Source organism: Bombina bombina, chromosome 2, assembly GCF_027579735.1.
Source record: "Bombina bombina isolate aBomBom1 chromosome 2, aBomBom1.pri, whole genome shotgun sequence".
NCBI classification, from domain to species: domain Eukaryota; kingdom Metazoa; phylum Chordata; class Amphibia; order Anura; family Bombinatoridae; genus Bombina; species Bombina bombina.
Window position 1 is genome coordinate 51478772 of NC_069500.1, and position 16284 is coordinate 51495055.

Here is a 16284-nt window from a genome sequence, read left to right on the forward strand (position 1 = left end):
CTTCAGGTTCTCCCTTTCCAGGAACTGAGAGAAACCTTTGCTATCCCCGCTGATACCATGTTCGCATATTTTCAGTGTAGGCACTTTGTCAGGGCTCTCATCTTAGACAATCGGCTTACTAAAGTAAGTTCTGGCGTGGACAGACTAGTCCGCATGACGAAACAAGGATCATATTCCATAACCCGTATATATAACGAAATCACAAGTCACTTAGAACAACCTGTCCTTCAAACAATACACAACAAATGGCAAGGGACAAGAGACATACAGATTACGGCACAAGAGATCGAAGATAGCTTTCAGAGAGTAAGAGCAGCTACCCTTTCAGCTTATTCTAGAGAGGCACACACCAAACTAATACATCAGGCATATATCCTCCCTAAACTAAGACTAAGGTGGGCCCCTCAGGCAGTAGATAAGTGTAACAAGTGCTCCTTTGCATCACCTGATCTCACACACTTAATATGGGACTGCCCCAAAATAAAAAGACTGTGGGGTAAAGTTCAGTTTTGGCTCCAGAGGGTACTCCAGCAAGAGATAGCTTTAACTCCCTCCACCATCATTTTTCTGACAGACCAGGGGATTACATCCCAACATCGGAAATTTCTGAACTCTGTGATTCTGCTCTCTAGGCGACTAATCATGCAGTATTGGGTAAGGGATAAGGCCCCACCCTTCAAGAAACTGTTGGGGGCAATACACACTCAGGTTTTGGTGGAGCAGGCGGACGTACAGGGAGATCTTGATAAAAGAATAAAATCTTATATATATAAATGGGAACCTTATTTACTGTACATCTCTCCACAAGTAAGACATAGAATACTTTATCCTTTTCGCAATTCAACATTTATCATGGAGGAAAATCTGAGAGGGAAGTGGTGTCTTTCTCTGTCGCCCCCCTCCCCCCCCCCCCCCCTCAGCCAACCTGACCACATACGCATAGCTTTGTAGTAGCCCTTAAATTCTCTTTGACATAAGTGCCAGGGAGCTCAGTCCTCCCCCCCCCTCCCCAAAATCTATCCCTACCCCCCCCCCGGAGTGGAAGGACCTGATTCGATTTGATTTGATAGGATTGTTTACTGTTTATGGTTTGTATTAGTTACTTGATGCTTTATAAAAAAAAATGGAAAAAACCAGATTAACATCTCAGTATGGAGATATCTTATTTTGGGAAGACTCTTCCCCCGGACTGTGGGGGAGGAGGGTCGTCGAATTCCCTTTCTGTATCTTAAAATGTAAATTCTGATGTATTACATACTATGACTTCCATGTTGTGATGGATCTGGATTATAAATAAAGTTTAAAAAAAAAAAAAAAAAAAAATATTTACAAACATAAGAAAAATCTTACAACAATTTTAAACTAATTACACCTACTCTAAGCCCCCTAATAAAATAACAAAGCCCCCCAAAATAAAAAATGCCCTACCCTATTCTAAATTAAAAAAGTTACAAGCTCTTTTACCTTACCAGCCCTGAACAGGGCCCTTTGCGGGGCATGCCCCAAGGATTTCAGCTCTTTTGCCTGTAAAAAAAAACATACCATACCCCCCCCCAACATTACAACCCACCACCCACATACCCCTAATCTAACCCAAACCCCCCTTAAATAAACCTAACACTAAGCCCCTGAAGATCTTCCTACCTTGTCTTCACCATACCAGGTTCACCGATCCGTCCTGGCTCCAACATCTTCATCCAACCCAAGCGGGGGTTGGCGATCCATCATCCGGTGCTGAAGAGGTCCAGAAGAGGCTCCAAAGTCTTCCTCCTATCCGGCAAGAAGAGGACATCCGGACCGGCAAACATCTTCTCCAAGCGGCATCTTCAATCTTCTTCCATCCGGTGCGGAGCGGGTCCATCTTGAAGCAGGCGACGCGGATCCATCCTCTTCTTCCGTTGTCTCCCGACGAATGACGGTTCCTTTAAGGGACGTCATCCAAGATGGCGTCCCTCGAATTCCGATTGGCTGATAGGATTCTATCAGCCAATCGGAATTAAGGTAGGAATTTTCTGATTGGCTGATGGAATCAGCCAATCAGAATCAAGTTCAATCCGATTGGCTGATCCAATCAGCCAATCAGATTGAGCTCGCATTCTATTGGCTGTTCCGATCAGCCAATAGAATGCAAGCTCAATCTGATTGGCTGATTGGATCAGCCAATCGGATTGAACTTGATTCTGATTGGCTGATTCCATCAGCCAATCAGAAAATTCCTACCTTAATTCCGATTGGCTGATAGAATCCTATCAGCCAATTGGAATTCGAGGGACGCCATCTTGGATGACGTCCCTTAAAGGAACCGTCATTCGTCGGGAGACAACGGAAGAAGAGGATGGATCCGCGTCGCCTGCTTCAAGATGGACCCGCTCCGCACCGGATGGAAGAAGATTGAAGATGCCGCTTGGAGAAGATGTTTGCCGGTCCGGATGTCCTCTTCTTGCCGGATAGGAGGAAGACTTTGGAGCCTCTTCTGGACCTCTTCAGCACCGGATGATGGATCGCCAACCCCCGCTTGGGTTGGATGAAGATGTTGGAGCCAGGACGGATCGGTGAACCTGGTATGGTGAAGACAAGGTAGGAAGATCTTCAGGGGCTTAGTGTTAGGTTTATTTAAGGGGGGTTTGGGTTAGATTAGGGGTATGTGGGTGGTGGGTTGTAATGTTGGGGGGGGGGTATGGTATGTTTTTTTTTACAGGCAAAAGAGCTGAAATCCTTGGGGCATGCCCCGCAAAGGGTCCTGTTCAGGGCTGATAAGGTAAAAGAGCTTGTAACTTTTTTAATTTAGAATAGGGTAGGGCATTTTTTATTTTGGGGGGCTTTGTTATTTTATTAGGGGGCTTAGAGTAGGTGTAATTAGTTTAAAATTGTTGTAAGATTTTTCTTATGTTTGTAAATATTTTATTATTTTTTGTAACTTAGTTCTTTTTTATTTTTTGTACTTTAGCTAGTTTATTTAATTGTATTTATTTGTAGCAATTGTGTTTAATTCATTTATTGATAGTGTAGTGTTAGGTTAATTGTAGGTAATTGTAGGTAGTTTATTTAATTATTTTATTGATAGGGTAGTGTTAGGTTTAATTATATCTTAGGTTAGGATTTATTTTACAGGTAAATTTGTTATTATTTTAACTAGGTAACTATTAAATAGTTCTTAACTATTTAATAGCTATTGTACCTGGTTAAAATAATTACAAAGTTGCCTGTAAAATAAATATTAATCCTAAAATAGCTATAATATAATTATAATTTATATTGTAGCTATATTAGGATTTATTTTACAGGTAAGTATTTAGCTTTAAATAGGAATCATTTATTTAATAAGAGTTAATTAATTTCGTTAGATTTAAATTATATTTAACTTAGGGGGGTGTTAGTGTTAGGGTTAGACTTAGCTTTAGGGGTTAATCAATTTATTAGAATAGCGGTGAGCTCCGGTCGTCAGATTAGGGGTTAATAATTGAAGTTAGGTGTCGGCGATGTTAGGGAGGGCAGATTAGGGGTTAATACTATTTATGATGGGGTTAGTGAGGCGGGTTAGGGGTTAATAACTTTATTATAGTAGCGCTCAGGTCCGCTCGGCAGATTAGGGGTTAATAAGTGTAGGCAGGTGTCGGCGACGTTGAGGGGGGCAGATTAGGGGTTAATAAATATAATATAGGGGTCGGCGGTGTTAGGGGTAGCAGATTAGGGGTACATAGGGATAACGTAGGTGGCGGCGCTTTGCGGTCGGAAGATTAGGGGTTAATTATTTTAAGTAGCTGGTGGCGACGTCGTGGGGGGCAGGTTAGGGGTTAATAAATGTAATACAGGGGTCGGCGGGGTTAGGGGCAGCAGATTAGGGGTACATAAGTATAACGTAGGTGGCGGTCGGCAGATTAGGGGTTAAAAATTTTAATCAAGTGGCGGCGGTGTGGGGGGACCTCGGTTTAGGGGTACATAGGTAGTTTATGGGTGTTAGTGTACTTTAGGGTACAGTAGTTAAGAGCTTTATGAACCGGCGTTAGCCAGAAAGCTCTTAACTCCTGCTATTTTCAGGCGGCTGGAATCTTGTCGTTAGAGCTCTAACGCTCACTTCAGAAACGACTCTAAATACCAGCGTTAGAAAGATCCCATTGAAAAGATAGGCTACGCAAATGGCGTAGGGGGATCTGCGGTATGGAAAAGTCGCGGCTGAAAAGTGAGCGTTAGACCCTTTAATCACTGACTCCAAATACCAGCGGGCGGCCAAAACCAGCGTTAGGAGCCTCTAACGCTGGTTTTGACGGCTACCGCCGAACTCCAAATGTAGGCCTAAGTGAACAGATCTGGCTGTCTACAACTGTAAAATAGCTATGGAAAATGATGTAAAACACAATGTATGCAATCTATTAAACCCATTCTGTTCAAATATAAAGTAACTGTGATATATCTTATTGCATATGCAGTGTCCCTTTGAGACCTTGCAAATATATCAGGAAATAGTTTGAAATTAGCTCTATATAATATCACTGCTCTTTGTGAGTCTGATTATTAATGAACATAATAATAAATTAAATGAACACTGTATTCATTTATTTTCTTATTTCTCAAATGGATTATGCATTTTAAATATTCTAAGAAAATTACATTGAAAATGTCTCATAGTGGAATGAGAGTCTCTGCAGGATTTGAAGGAAAATACATACAGGTCTAAACAATGAGGTCATTTTGTATATAGCCTATATTTCTAGGACATATGGGTAACTTTAGATCACTTTCTTTAAAGGGATAGTAAACACCAAAAATGTTATTGTTTAAAAAGAGAGATAATCCCTTTATTACCCATTCCCCAGTTTTCCATAACCAACACTGTTATAGAAATATACTTTTTTACCTCTGTAATAACCTTGTATCTAAGCTTCTGCAAACTGCCCCTTATTTCAGATCTTTTGACAGACTTGCATTTTAGCCAATCAGTACTGACTCTTAAATAATTTTACATGCGTGAGCACAATGTTATTTATATGAAACTCATGAATGAATGCCCTCTAGCTGTGAAAAACTGTCAAATGCTTTCAGATAAGAGGTGGCTTTCAATGGCTTAGAAATTAGCATATGAGCCTACATATGTTTAGCTTTCAACTAAGAATACCAAGAGAAAAAAGCAAATTTGCTGATAAAAGTAAATTAGAAAGTTGTTTAAAATGACATGCCCTATCTGAATCATGAAAGTTTAATTTGGACTTTACTATCCCTTTTAATTACTGCACCAATCTGCTTTGTGCAACTCAATTCTACATAATTTTTTTAGATGTTCATGTGTAATGAAACTACTTTGCTATATATTTTCATTATTTATTTTTTCCCCTTTTCATTTAATTTAGCTCCGAAAATTAAGCAAATTCTAATTCTTGAAATGCACCTGCTGACTTTCCAAGGCTAACTCTGCAACATATATGGTCAAAACCTCATTGGTTTGATCAAATAACAATAATTGCCTTTTTACTAACTTTATGACAGTGGTTAAACTTGTTGTCTTCAGACTAAAGCCCTGATTGGCTCCTCTAAATAAGTCACGTGGTGGGGGGAGTTTAGCTATTGAAAACTAATTCCAGTAAAACGGATGTTAAGACTTGGCTGATATGTTATTCTATAGGAACACAACAGAAATGTCTTGTAATTACAAAGCCCTAGACTACAAATGGCTAACAGCTCACAAGCTAAATCAGTAGCACTGCTATTCTTGCATTCATATTCCAAGTTGAAAGTAAAACAATTACACTTGAGTGAAAGACTCTGTCGCGCTAATATCAAGGCTGCGCTAACTCCCTTTACTTATAGACTTCTATAGGGCATCGCTACACTCTTCTGGCTCTCGCTCGCTTGCTAGCCCAAAGGTGCATTAGGCCAACTGCGCTAAAGCTGAGGGTGCGTTTAGAAATTCTTCAAATAGCATCATTCTTCACTTGGAAGCAATTGTATTTTTTATTTTTAAATTTCTACCTATCTGTCTGTCATCTATAGCTCTCTATTTCTATTGATATCTATCTATTTATTTATCTATCTATCTATCATCCATCTACTTATCTCTCTCACTCTATCAATCTCTCTACCTATCTCTATTGATATCTATCATCTTTCTGTCTATCTAAGGGAAGAACAATGCTATTGACTTTGTTTAAAGGGATATTGTGTATATGACAAGGTGTTTGACAGGGAAGGGCTCAAAGGTGTATGTACATGTGTGCAACTACATAAGCACACACACACACACACACACATATATATATATATATATATATATATATATATATATATACTTTTTGTGTACAGGTATACCCTGCTCATATAGCGCGTTAGGGACCGGAGTCCCGCTGTAAAGTGAAAACCGCCTTAAAGGGAAACAAGGTGGTTTTAGCTTTCTTTTCACTTGCCAGTGTGTTTAAAGAATTGAAAACATGTTTGAACTAACATATATTAGGGGTTCAGTAGTGGCACGTTTAGTTTAACACTCGCTAGCACAGCACAGTATTCAGTTAGTATTCAATAAATACTGTACCTGTAAAATAGTGACAATTACTGTAGTACAATTTGCCAGACTATAGCACTGAGACACAGATTGCACTGTAATGCTATAAACAGAGTGAACTGCGCATAACAAAATGGTGGCAGTCACTTTTCTCGAAATCTCACAATGATTACAGCACGGTTTCAAAATCCTTGGAGGTTGAACTTTAGCTTCACAAAGCGCTGTATTAGTGAAGCGCTGTAAAGTGAGGTATACCTGTATTTAATTAATACAGATATATTTTATTTATTTTGATCTTTTACATTTGTTTTGTTATACTTTTATTCTAGCCCTGACACTTTACTTTAGGTTTTGTGTAGACTTTTTTTTAGTGCTGTTATGTGTAGTGATTGAGCTTTCATATATTTTCACTTTTAATACGATCAATGTTTCGGCCACAATGTCCTAGTGTATAAAGTATAGGATGCACTAAACATAGTCTGGTTATTCTGCTTTTCTTTACTACAGACTTCTATTAGCAGATTGTGTGCTAATTTTAACACTATAATGGCCCTTTAAGGTACACAGTAATTAATGAAAACAGTTGAAATAGTAAACAAGAAATACAAATCCAAAGGTTTCCTTATGTTTCTATTGTGAAATGAATTTCCAAGCATGGCAATTAGGCTGAACAGGTTATTTCTTGTGCGTGTATGAAGTTATTTTACAATTTGTATTGGAACTGCTATAGGTTCTTGCTTTTTGTTTCAAAAAGATATATTGTGTGCATGGAAGTGAAGGAAAAAGTAATGTCTAAGAAACTAGAAACTATAGGAGCCAAGGGTAAAATTCTAGGGGCCAGTGGTTTCTGGGTTTGTCAAGCCCTTTTCTAGTGAGCTTCATGACTCTCTACGGAGGTAAGCTTGCAGCTCAGAGGGAATTCTAGGTTAAGCCCCTTTTCTTAGATCACTTCATTAGGTTTGCCCACACAAGGGTGTTGCCAGACTGACAAATTTTAGAACATTGCACCCTGTGTGTTTAAAAGGATACTAAACCCAAATGTTTTCTTTTATGATTCGGATAGAGCATGTGATTATTAGCAACTTTCTAATTTACTACTATTATCATTTTTTCTTCATTCACTTTGTATCTTTATTTGAAAAGCAGGAACGAAAGCTTAGGAGCCGGTCCATTTTAGGTTCAACACCCTTGATATGACAGGTGATGAGCACATATATATAAATGCAGCTCCTTACTGTCTCACTGGCTGAGTCCTATTTAAGAAGAGGATAAAATGCACCTAGGAAGCAACTTTTTTCATGTGTTTAAAGAGTCATTTTTTTATATTCATGTTATATCCTATATAATAAAAGGCCAGGTATGTTTGTCAGATGCAGTCATCCGCAAGAGAGACTGCGCAAGGACAAACATACCTGGCCTTGAGCAGCAGAGAGGATGAACAGCCGTAGAGGCGGGCGTTAACAGACGGACTTAACGAGGGGCCGGTGTGTGTGCGCGAAGGGGGCGTCACCTGCGGGAGCGTTCAGGGTGGGGGTGTGGCCAGGTGGCAGTGGGTGCGGCCGAGAGATAAAGAGAAAGAGGAAGGAAAGAGAGGGGGGTAGAGAGCAAAAGAGAGGGGGGAGAGAGAGCATAAAAGGGGTTGGTGAGAGAGGGCAAAAGAGGGAGAGAGAGGGCAAAAGAGGGAGAGAGAGAGCAAAAGAGGGGGGAGAGGAGAGAGCAAAAGAGGGGGACAGAGGGCAAAAGAGAGGGGAGAGAGAGCAAAAGAGAGGCAAGAGTGGGCAAAAGAGGGGGGAGAGAGAGCAGACGAGGGGGGAGAGAGGCCGAGAGATAAAGAGAAAGAGGAAGGAAAGAGAGGGGGGGAGAGAGCAAAAGAGAGGGGGGAGAGAGAGCATAAAAGGGGTTGGGGAGAGAGGGCAAAAGAGGGAGAGAGAGGGCAAAAGAGGGAGAGAGAGGGCAAAAGAGGGAGAGAGAGAGCAAAAGAGGGGGGAGAGGAGAGAGCAAAAGAGGGGGACAGAGGGCAAAAGAGAGGGGAGAGAGAGCAAAAGAGAGGCAAGAGTGGGCAAAAGAGGGAGGAGAGAGAGCAGACGAGGGGGGAGAGAGCAAAAGAGAGGGGGAGAGAGAGCAAAAGAGAGGGCAAAAGAGGGGGGAGAGAGAGCAAAAGAGGGGGGGAGCAAAAGAGGGGGGAGAGAAAAAGAGGGTGAGAGAGAGCGAAAGAGGGGGAGGAGAGAGCAAAAGAGGGGGAAGATTAGAGAGCAAAAGAGGGGGAAGAGGAGAGAGAGCAAAAGAGGGGGGAAGATGAGGGGAGAGAGAGAGCAAAAGAGAGGGGGAGAGAGAGAGAGCAAAAGAGAGGGGGGGAGAGAGAGCAAAAGAGAGGGGGGAATGAGAGAGGGGAGAGAGAGAGCAAGGGGTGGGACCGCTGTACTGCAAAAAATGGCCTGTGTACACGGGCTTTAGGACTAGTATTAACAATGAAGCAATAACATATGAATTAATCTAAATGTTTTGCAACATATAAATGAATATAAAATAAGTAAATGTTTTACAAAAAGTTTTAATTTTAATGTAAATGATTGCACTGATTTGTATTCCAGGGACATACAAATCTTGAAACCCTCTTGAGTATTGTTTGTTTAATCTTCTTTATATTGGCCAATTAATGAAAGATTCAGTGCACTCCTGCACTGATCAACCAATCAGTACGTAGCATGTTGTCAGTAAAAGGCCATTTGTTTAAAGGGACATAAATGCTTTAATGTGTTAGAGCATTTTATTTTTGCACAGTTGCTAGCATATAACTATGGGGCCGAAAATCTAAACCTCGCCAGATCAGACATTAGGTGCTGCCCTGGTGGAATTATCGTAAAAACAGTGGCAGTCCCTGCGAGTGGCGAGATGTATTGAAATTAATGGTGCACGCTGGAAAGGGAAACTTCGCTGTGTAGTGTGAAGTTAGCAGTGAGCACACTTTAAAAAGTAAATCCTGCAGCAAATATGTTACATTACGCTGCTTTCTGCGTATGACATCTTATCATCACTTTTATATTAATTTGCATGTGTAGACAATATTAGGGTTAGAAGTATTTTGATAATATTTTGATAATATCTCGCCACCTTTTCATTTGTGAGTTCTGTAGGGCAGAAATGTTTACAGAATTACCCAGGGATTTGAGAGAAAATGTCATAAAAGCCGATGGATTGCCCATGTTCAGCTCATTTTACGAAAAAACAGCAATTACACCTTTTATTTTGTACCTATAAATACAAATGTTTGTGTTTTTCTTTGCACATCCAGTGAACTTCATTGCTATTATGCTGTGCATATTTGATACAATTTATTTCTGTATAATTTACATACAAATTTTACGTTTTGATAAAATACGATTTTTGGTGAACAATTTTGATACAATTTTTAATGCACCATAACAATACAATTTTTTCACGTATATTTTTTATGAAGGGTTATTCACTTTGTCTGATATTTAATTTAGGATTTTCATTGTGCACTTTTGTTATGTATGCATCTCCTTCCCATACGAAAATGGAGTATTCGCCACTTTTTTTCAGGGTAAAAAGTAGCTTTATATAATTCCACCAGGGAAATAGAACTGGTGAGCATTCTTATAGAATCTCACCAGCCCAGCGACCTATAGATAATCGTCCCCTTAGTCCTCTTCAAAACAGCAATGTGCTACTGTGAGCTAGCTGAACACATCTGATGATGCAATAACAAGAGGCATATATGCGCAGCCATCCATCACCATCTATCTCCCTTAAGTACATTGCTGCTTCTGTGCTTACTTGGTTATAATTTTAAACACAATATTCAAAGAAAACAAAGTTAATGAGAATCATAAAATAAATTAATTGGCTTTTATTTACATATTTGTGTTTCTGTTATATTTCCCATAAAATGTTGTTTTGTGCACGGTTACAAAACTTTGCCATGTGCGTTTATTACTTAGGTTTGCATGCAAAAGTCTGGACGCCCGAGACCAAATAATATACTGTGTAGATTTTAACACTTCTGCAGTGAACAAGTCTAAGCTTGATCTATTTCTACAAATGTTAAAGCTCAGGTGTTATTTATTTGATAAATAAACAAATAAATGGTAGATGTGGCATAAGTGTTACCTTCTCTTCCTGTAATTTAACTGTGAAAACTGATTGAACAACAAAACTGAGAACTGATTGCTTGATTTCTGTCTCTGTAACTGGCAATGGCAGATGTAGTCAGATAATTAACACTCGCAAGACGTTCAATGCAAAATTTGTAACAAAGTGAAAGCGTGAAAGTCTGGATGTAAAATATATGCAAATAATCAGATCTGAAGTTAAATGAAGCAGAACAAAATTGGGCAATTAAAGGGATAGAAAGGTCATGGCATGAGTACGTTTCAATGTGAAATAGAATATTTTTTGTAATATACTTTCATTAGCAAAAATACTTCTAGTAAAAGTTATAAAGTTTTTTTTCTGCGGCATACGCACATATCCTGTAAAGGCCCGGGCACCGGTATTCAAACATCACACCTTCCAGAGAGTCATTATTGGCTTGTATGACACAACTTATGCCTTCAAAAGTAATGCACACCACAGACAGATCTCTGAGCAAGTATGGTGTTTAAATACTGGTGCCCTTACAGCATATGTGCGTATGCCGCAGAAAAACAATAATAATTTTTAATAGAAGCATTTTTGCAAAAATACTTATATTTCAAATTGAAATGCATCCATGCACATTTCATTTTTGATCTATCTATCTATCTATCTATCTATCTATCTATCTATCTATCTATCATCTATCTATCAATTTATCTATGAAGAAGGCTGAAGAGAGAGGAAAAAGTGGTTTATTTCAACTTAGTAAACGTTTTCGGGGAATAACCCCGTCATCAGATAAGTGAAAAACACTGTTGGTTTTCACTTGTCTGATGACGGGGTTATTCCCTGAAAATGTTCACTAAGTTGAAATAAACCACTTTTTCATGGCGAGTGCTCTCTTCAGCCTTCTTCTATACTACAATTTGGGAAGCACCCCGACTTATCATACTTCACTCACAGGTGCAATCATTATTTTGTATTTATCTGTACTTATGCACCCAGGCAGTTGTTGCAAAGACGGTAGAGCTGGAACTGTGTTGAGTATATATATAGATAGATATCAGTGTTCTTCATATAAACATTTGGAAGCCGAGTGGCATTATGAAGTAGCTAGTTTGGGGCACTGGGATACTTTGCTGTATGATAACATATTGTGTGTTAAGCTATACAAAGCACACATTTATTGCATTTTTTAACATAATACGTGCAACAAACACTGAATAAAATGATTAGCTAATTTTTTAAATATTGGTTTACGTTTTAGTTTGTGGTCAGAAAAATCAGGGGGTGTCGTTTTTATTAATAATATTTGACTAATAGCTATTATTACTGATGGATGAACTGTGTAAGTGTTATCCTAGCCACGTCTAAAAGATGACAACATAACATTTACTTGAAAGTCAGCAGATCCCCCGTCTGCAGCTTAATGTGCTATTGATAAAACATTCTGTGCTTAGTTTGTGTTTAATACATTATTTTATAGAAATCAGAGTTGTGAAAACTTTATGTTAAATGAATAATAAAATACGCATAAACGTCTAAATTGTGGGGATTTTTTTTAAGTTATGTTTTCCCTTTTATTCTCCAGGATGTTCCGCCAGGGAATGCATGACCTTAAAGTGTGGCCAAATATTGAAGCAGATGGCTCAGAACCGACCCAAACGCCTGGCCGGACAAGTAGCTCCTTCTCTGAAGATCAAATGAGCAGATTAGCAAAGGTAATGATTTGGCACCGTTAACTTTAACTAGTGACATGCCTCTCTGAACACCATAACACAATTAACCCATTAAAGCTACCTTCCTTTTTAGGTGTTGCTGTTAAAGGGAATTACAATAAATCTCTCTACAATTTGAATTAATTATTTTGAGACATCGTATTTAGTTTAATGTTCCTGTTCATTATCTCTCATTCTACATTAGCTTCATGTAATCATTTTTTTTTTCTAAATTTGATACACAGTTCTGCAATATTAATAACAATCTAATCAAGTAGGTACCTTGTTAATAAGAATTTTTTTGCTGTTTTTTCTTTTTTTTTTATTAAATTACAATACTTAGTAATTAGATTATAAAGTTTATGAGAGCTTGGGGCTATTCTTTTGGTTAAGAAGTGCCATAAAGGTCTTTCTAAATTTGTTTGATCTGTGCATAGTAGATCTTACACACACTCACACTATGGGCTCGATTTATCATTCATATTCTCCTATATTTTCTCCTCATGAGAAATAATTCCGCAATTTATTATTCAAAAATGCACCTTAAATTGGGCAAGTTTGACTGCTCTGTTCTCATTCTCCTTGGAGAACATGTTCTCCAAAAAAAAGGGTTAAATTAGATCCCTTTTAGTCGTATTTTATGTAGTGAAGAAAAAAAAAAGGGATCTACAAGGTGCAAAACGATCTATAACAAAGCGCAATAATTTATATTGACGTGATAAAAATATATATATATATATTGGAGCACCAAAATAATATACAGTATAACAGTGCACAAAAATTATATCTATTGGGGCGTCAAAATAAGATATACAACAAGCGCTAAAATTGAAGCACAAAAAATGTAGATCTATTTTTTACATAACAGTTTGCTGAAGAGGGGCATTAACAAAGCTACTAGGGGGCTGTATAAATATTACTATTGGTTTATATATGACTGACAGGGAGAACAGTTGCTTATTTTCAGTGATAAATAAGGCGCAGATACTAATCTGACTGGAGAAATGTATCATTAAGGGACACTGAACCCACATTTTTTATTTCATGATTCAGATAGAACATGCAATTTTAAGCAACTTTCTAATTCACTCTTATTATCAATTTTTCTTCATTCTCTTGCTATCTTTATTTCAAAAGCAAGAATGTAAGTTTAGAAGCCGGCCCAGTTTTGGTTCACAACCTGGGTTGTCCTTGCTGATTGGACAGTACCAATAAACAAGTGCTGTCCAGGTTATTAACCAAAAATCGTCTGGCTCCTTTGCTTAGATGCCTTTTTTTTCAAATAAAGATAGCAAGAGAATAAAGAAAAATTGATAATAGGAGTAAATTAGAAAGTTGCTTAAAATGGCATGCTCTATCTGAATCATGAAAGAAAAAATTTGGGTTTAGTGTCCCTTTAGTTCTCAGCTCTCCTATGGAGAAAAAACTTTTTTATGATAAATACGGGTTCACAGGTGTGCCTCTTCTATGGAGAGCTGCAGAGAACTGATAGAACAGAGAGGAGGTAGCCAGTGGGGGCAATGTAATAACTCCACAAGAGTGAGCACGATGTTATCTATATGACACACATGAACTAACTCCCTCTAACTGTGAAAGGAAAATGAAATACACTGAGATAAGAGGCGGCCTTCAAGGGCATATAAATCAGCTTATGAGCCTACCTGGGTTTAGCTTTCAACAAAGAATACTAAGTGAACAAAACAAATGATAAAAGTAAACTGGAAAGTTGTTTACAATTGCATGCCCTATCTGAATCATGAAAGTTTAATTTTTTACTTTTTTGTCCCTTTAATTTTAGCAGGGTGTTCAGTAAAATTAACTGCATGGTATGTTCACTAAGTAGGTCCTGGGTGAGGTCACTGTAGCAGGATAACATAAATGAGAATAGTAGGGTGAGATATTGTATATAACCGAAATGGTTTCTTGGTGGAAATGAAAATCTCTGTATTTTAGTGAAGTCAAGTAAAATGCAAGCTCTAGTGACTGTACACTGGTTGTGGAGACTTATTGTTTGAGTGAAGAAATTGTAGAAGGATCATAAAAGAACAAACGAGAAATGTGTGAAGATTCAGAGAAGTAAGGGTGGAATAAAGGGATAGAATAGGGGACGTAAGTGACCGTGATAAGGTTGTGGTAAAAAGGGCAAGACTAAGGGAAGTAAGTGACCGTGATAGGGTTGTGGTATAAAGGGCAAGAATAAGGGAAGTAAGTGACCGTGATAGGGTTGTGGTAAAAAGGGCAAGAATAAGGGAAGTAAGTGACTGTGATAGGGATGTGGTATAAAGGGCAAGACTAAGGGAAGTAAGTGACTGTGATAGGGTTGTGGTATAAAGGGAAAGAATAAGGGAAGTAAGTGACTGTGATAGGGTTGTGTTATAAAGGGCAAGAATAAGGGAAGTAAGTGACTGTGATAGGGTTGTGGTATAAAGGGAAAGAATAAGGGAAGTAAGTGTCTGTGATAGGGTTGTGTTATAAAGGGCAAGAATAAGGGAAGTAAGTGACGGTGATAGGGTTGTGGTATAAAGGGCAAGACTAAGGGAAGTAAGTGACTGTGATAGGGATGTGGTATAAAGGGCAAGACTAAGGGAAGTAAGTGACGGTGATAGGGTTGTGGTATAAACAGTAAGAATAAGGGAAGTAAGTGACCGTGATAGGCTTGTGGTATAAAGGGCAAGAATAAGGGTAGTAAGTGACTGTGATAGGGTTGTGGTATAAAGGGCAAGAATAAGGGAAGTAAGTGACTGTGATAGGGTTGTGGTATAAACAGTAAGAATAAGGGAAGTAAGTGACCGTGATAGGGGTGTGGTATAAACAGCAACAATAAGGGAAGTAAGTGACTGTGATAGGGTTGTGGTATAAAGGGCAAGAATAAGGGAAGTAAGTGACTGTGATAGGGTTGTGGTATAAAGGGCAAGAATAAGGGAAGTAAGTGACTGTGATAGGGTTGTGGTATAAACAGCAAGAATAAGGGTAGTAAGTGACTGTGATAGGGTTGTGGTATAAAGGGCAAGAATAAGGGAAGTAAGTGACTGTGATAGGGTTGCGGTATAAAGGGCAAGAATAAGGGAAGTAAGTGACTGTGATAGGGTTGCGGTATAAAGTGCAAGAATAAGGGAAGTAAGTGACTGTGATAGGGTTGTGGTATAAAGCGCAAGAATAAGGGAAGTAAGTGACCGTGATAGGGTTGTGGTATAAAGGGCAAGAATAAGGGAAGTAAGTGACCGTGATAGGGTTGTGGTATGAAGGGCAAGAATAAGGGAAGTAAGTGACTGTGATAGGGTTGTGGTATAAACAGCAAGAATAAGGGAAGTAAGTGACTGTGATAGGGGTGTGGTATAAACAGCAACAATAAGGGAAGTAAGTGACTGTGATAGGGTTGTGGTATAAAGGGCAAGAATAAGGGAAGTAAGTGACTGTGATAGGGTTGTGGTATAAAGGGCAAGAATAAGGGTAGTAAGTGACTGTGATAGGGTTGTGGTATAAACAGCAACAATAAGGGAAGTAGATGACCGTGATAAGGTTGCAGTATAAAGGGCAAGAATAAGGGAAGTAAGTAACTGTGATAGGGTTGTGGTATAAAGGGCAAGACTAAGGGAAGTAAGTGACTGTGATAGGGTTGTGGTATAAAGGGCAAGAATAAGGGAAGTAAGTGACTGTGATAGGGTTGTGGTATAAAGGGCAAGACTAAGGGAAGTAAGTGACCGTGATAGGGATGTGGTAAAAAGGGCAAGAATATGGGAAGTAAGTGACTGTGATAGGGGTGTGGTATAAACAGCAACAATAAGGGAAGTAGATTACCGTGATAGGGTTGCAGTATAAAGGGCAAGAATAAGGGAAGTAAGTGACTGTGATAGGGTTGTGGTATAAAGGGCAAGAATAAGGGAAGTAAGTGACTGTGATAGGGTTGTGGTATAAAGGGCAAGAATAAGGGAAGTAAGTGACTGTGATAGGGTTGTGGTATAAAGGGCAAGACTAAGG

At 38.8% G+C, this 16284-nt stretch overlaps 1 protein-coding gene across 2 annotated transcripts in view; it reads left to right on the forward strand.

The window, feature by feature from the left end:
- Window positions 1-16284, forward strand: part of PIK3C3 (phosphatidylinositol 3-kinase catalytic subunit type 3) — a 655170-nt gene that overhangs the window by 58053 nt on the left and 580833 nt on the right. For both annotated transcript variants that reach the window (XM_053701053.1, XM_053701054.1), the window contains exon 4: window positions 12180-12309. In XM_053701053.1, the coding sequence (XP_053557028.1) occupies window positions 12180-12309 (130 nt within the window). The remainder of the gene's footprint in view (window positions 1-12179; window positions 12310-16284) is intronic.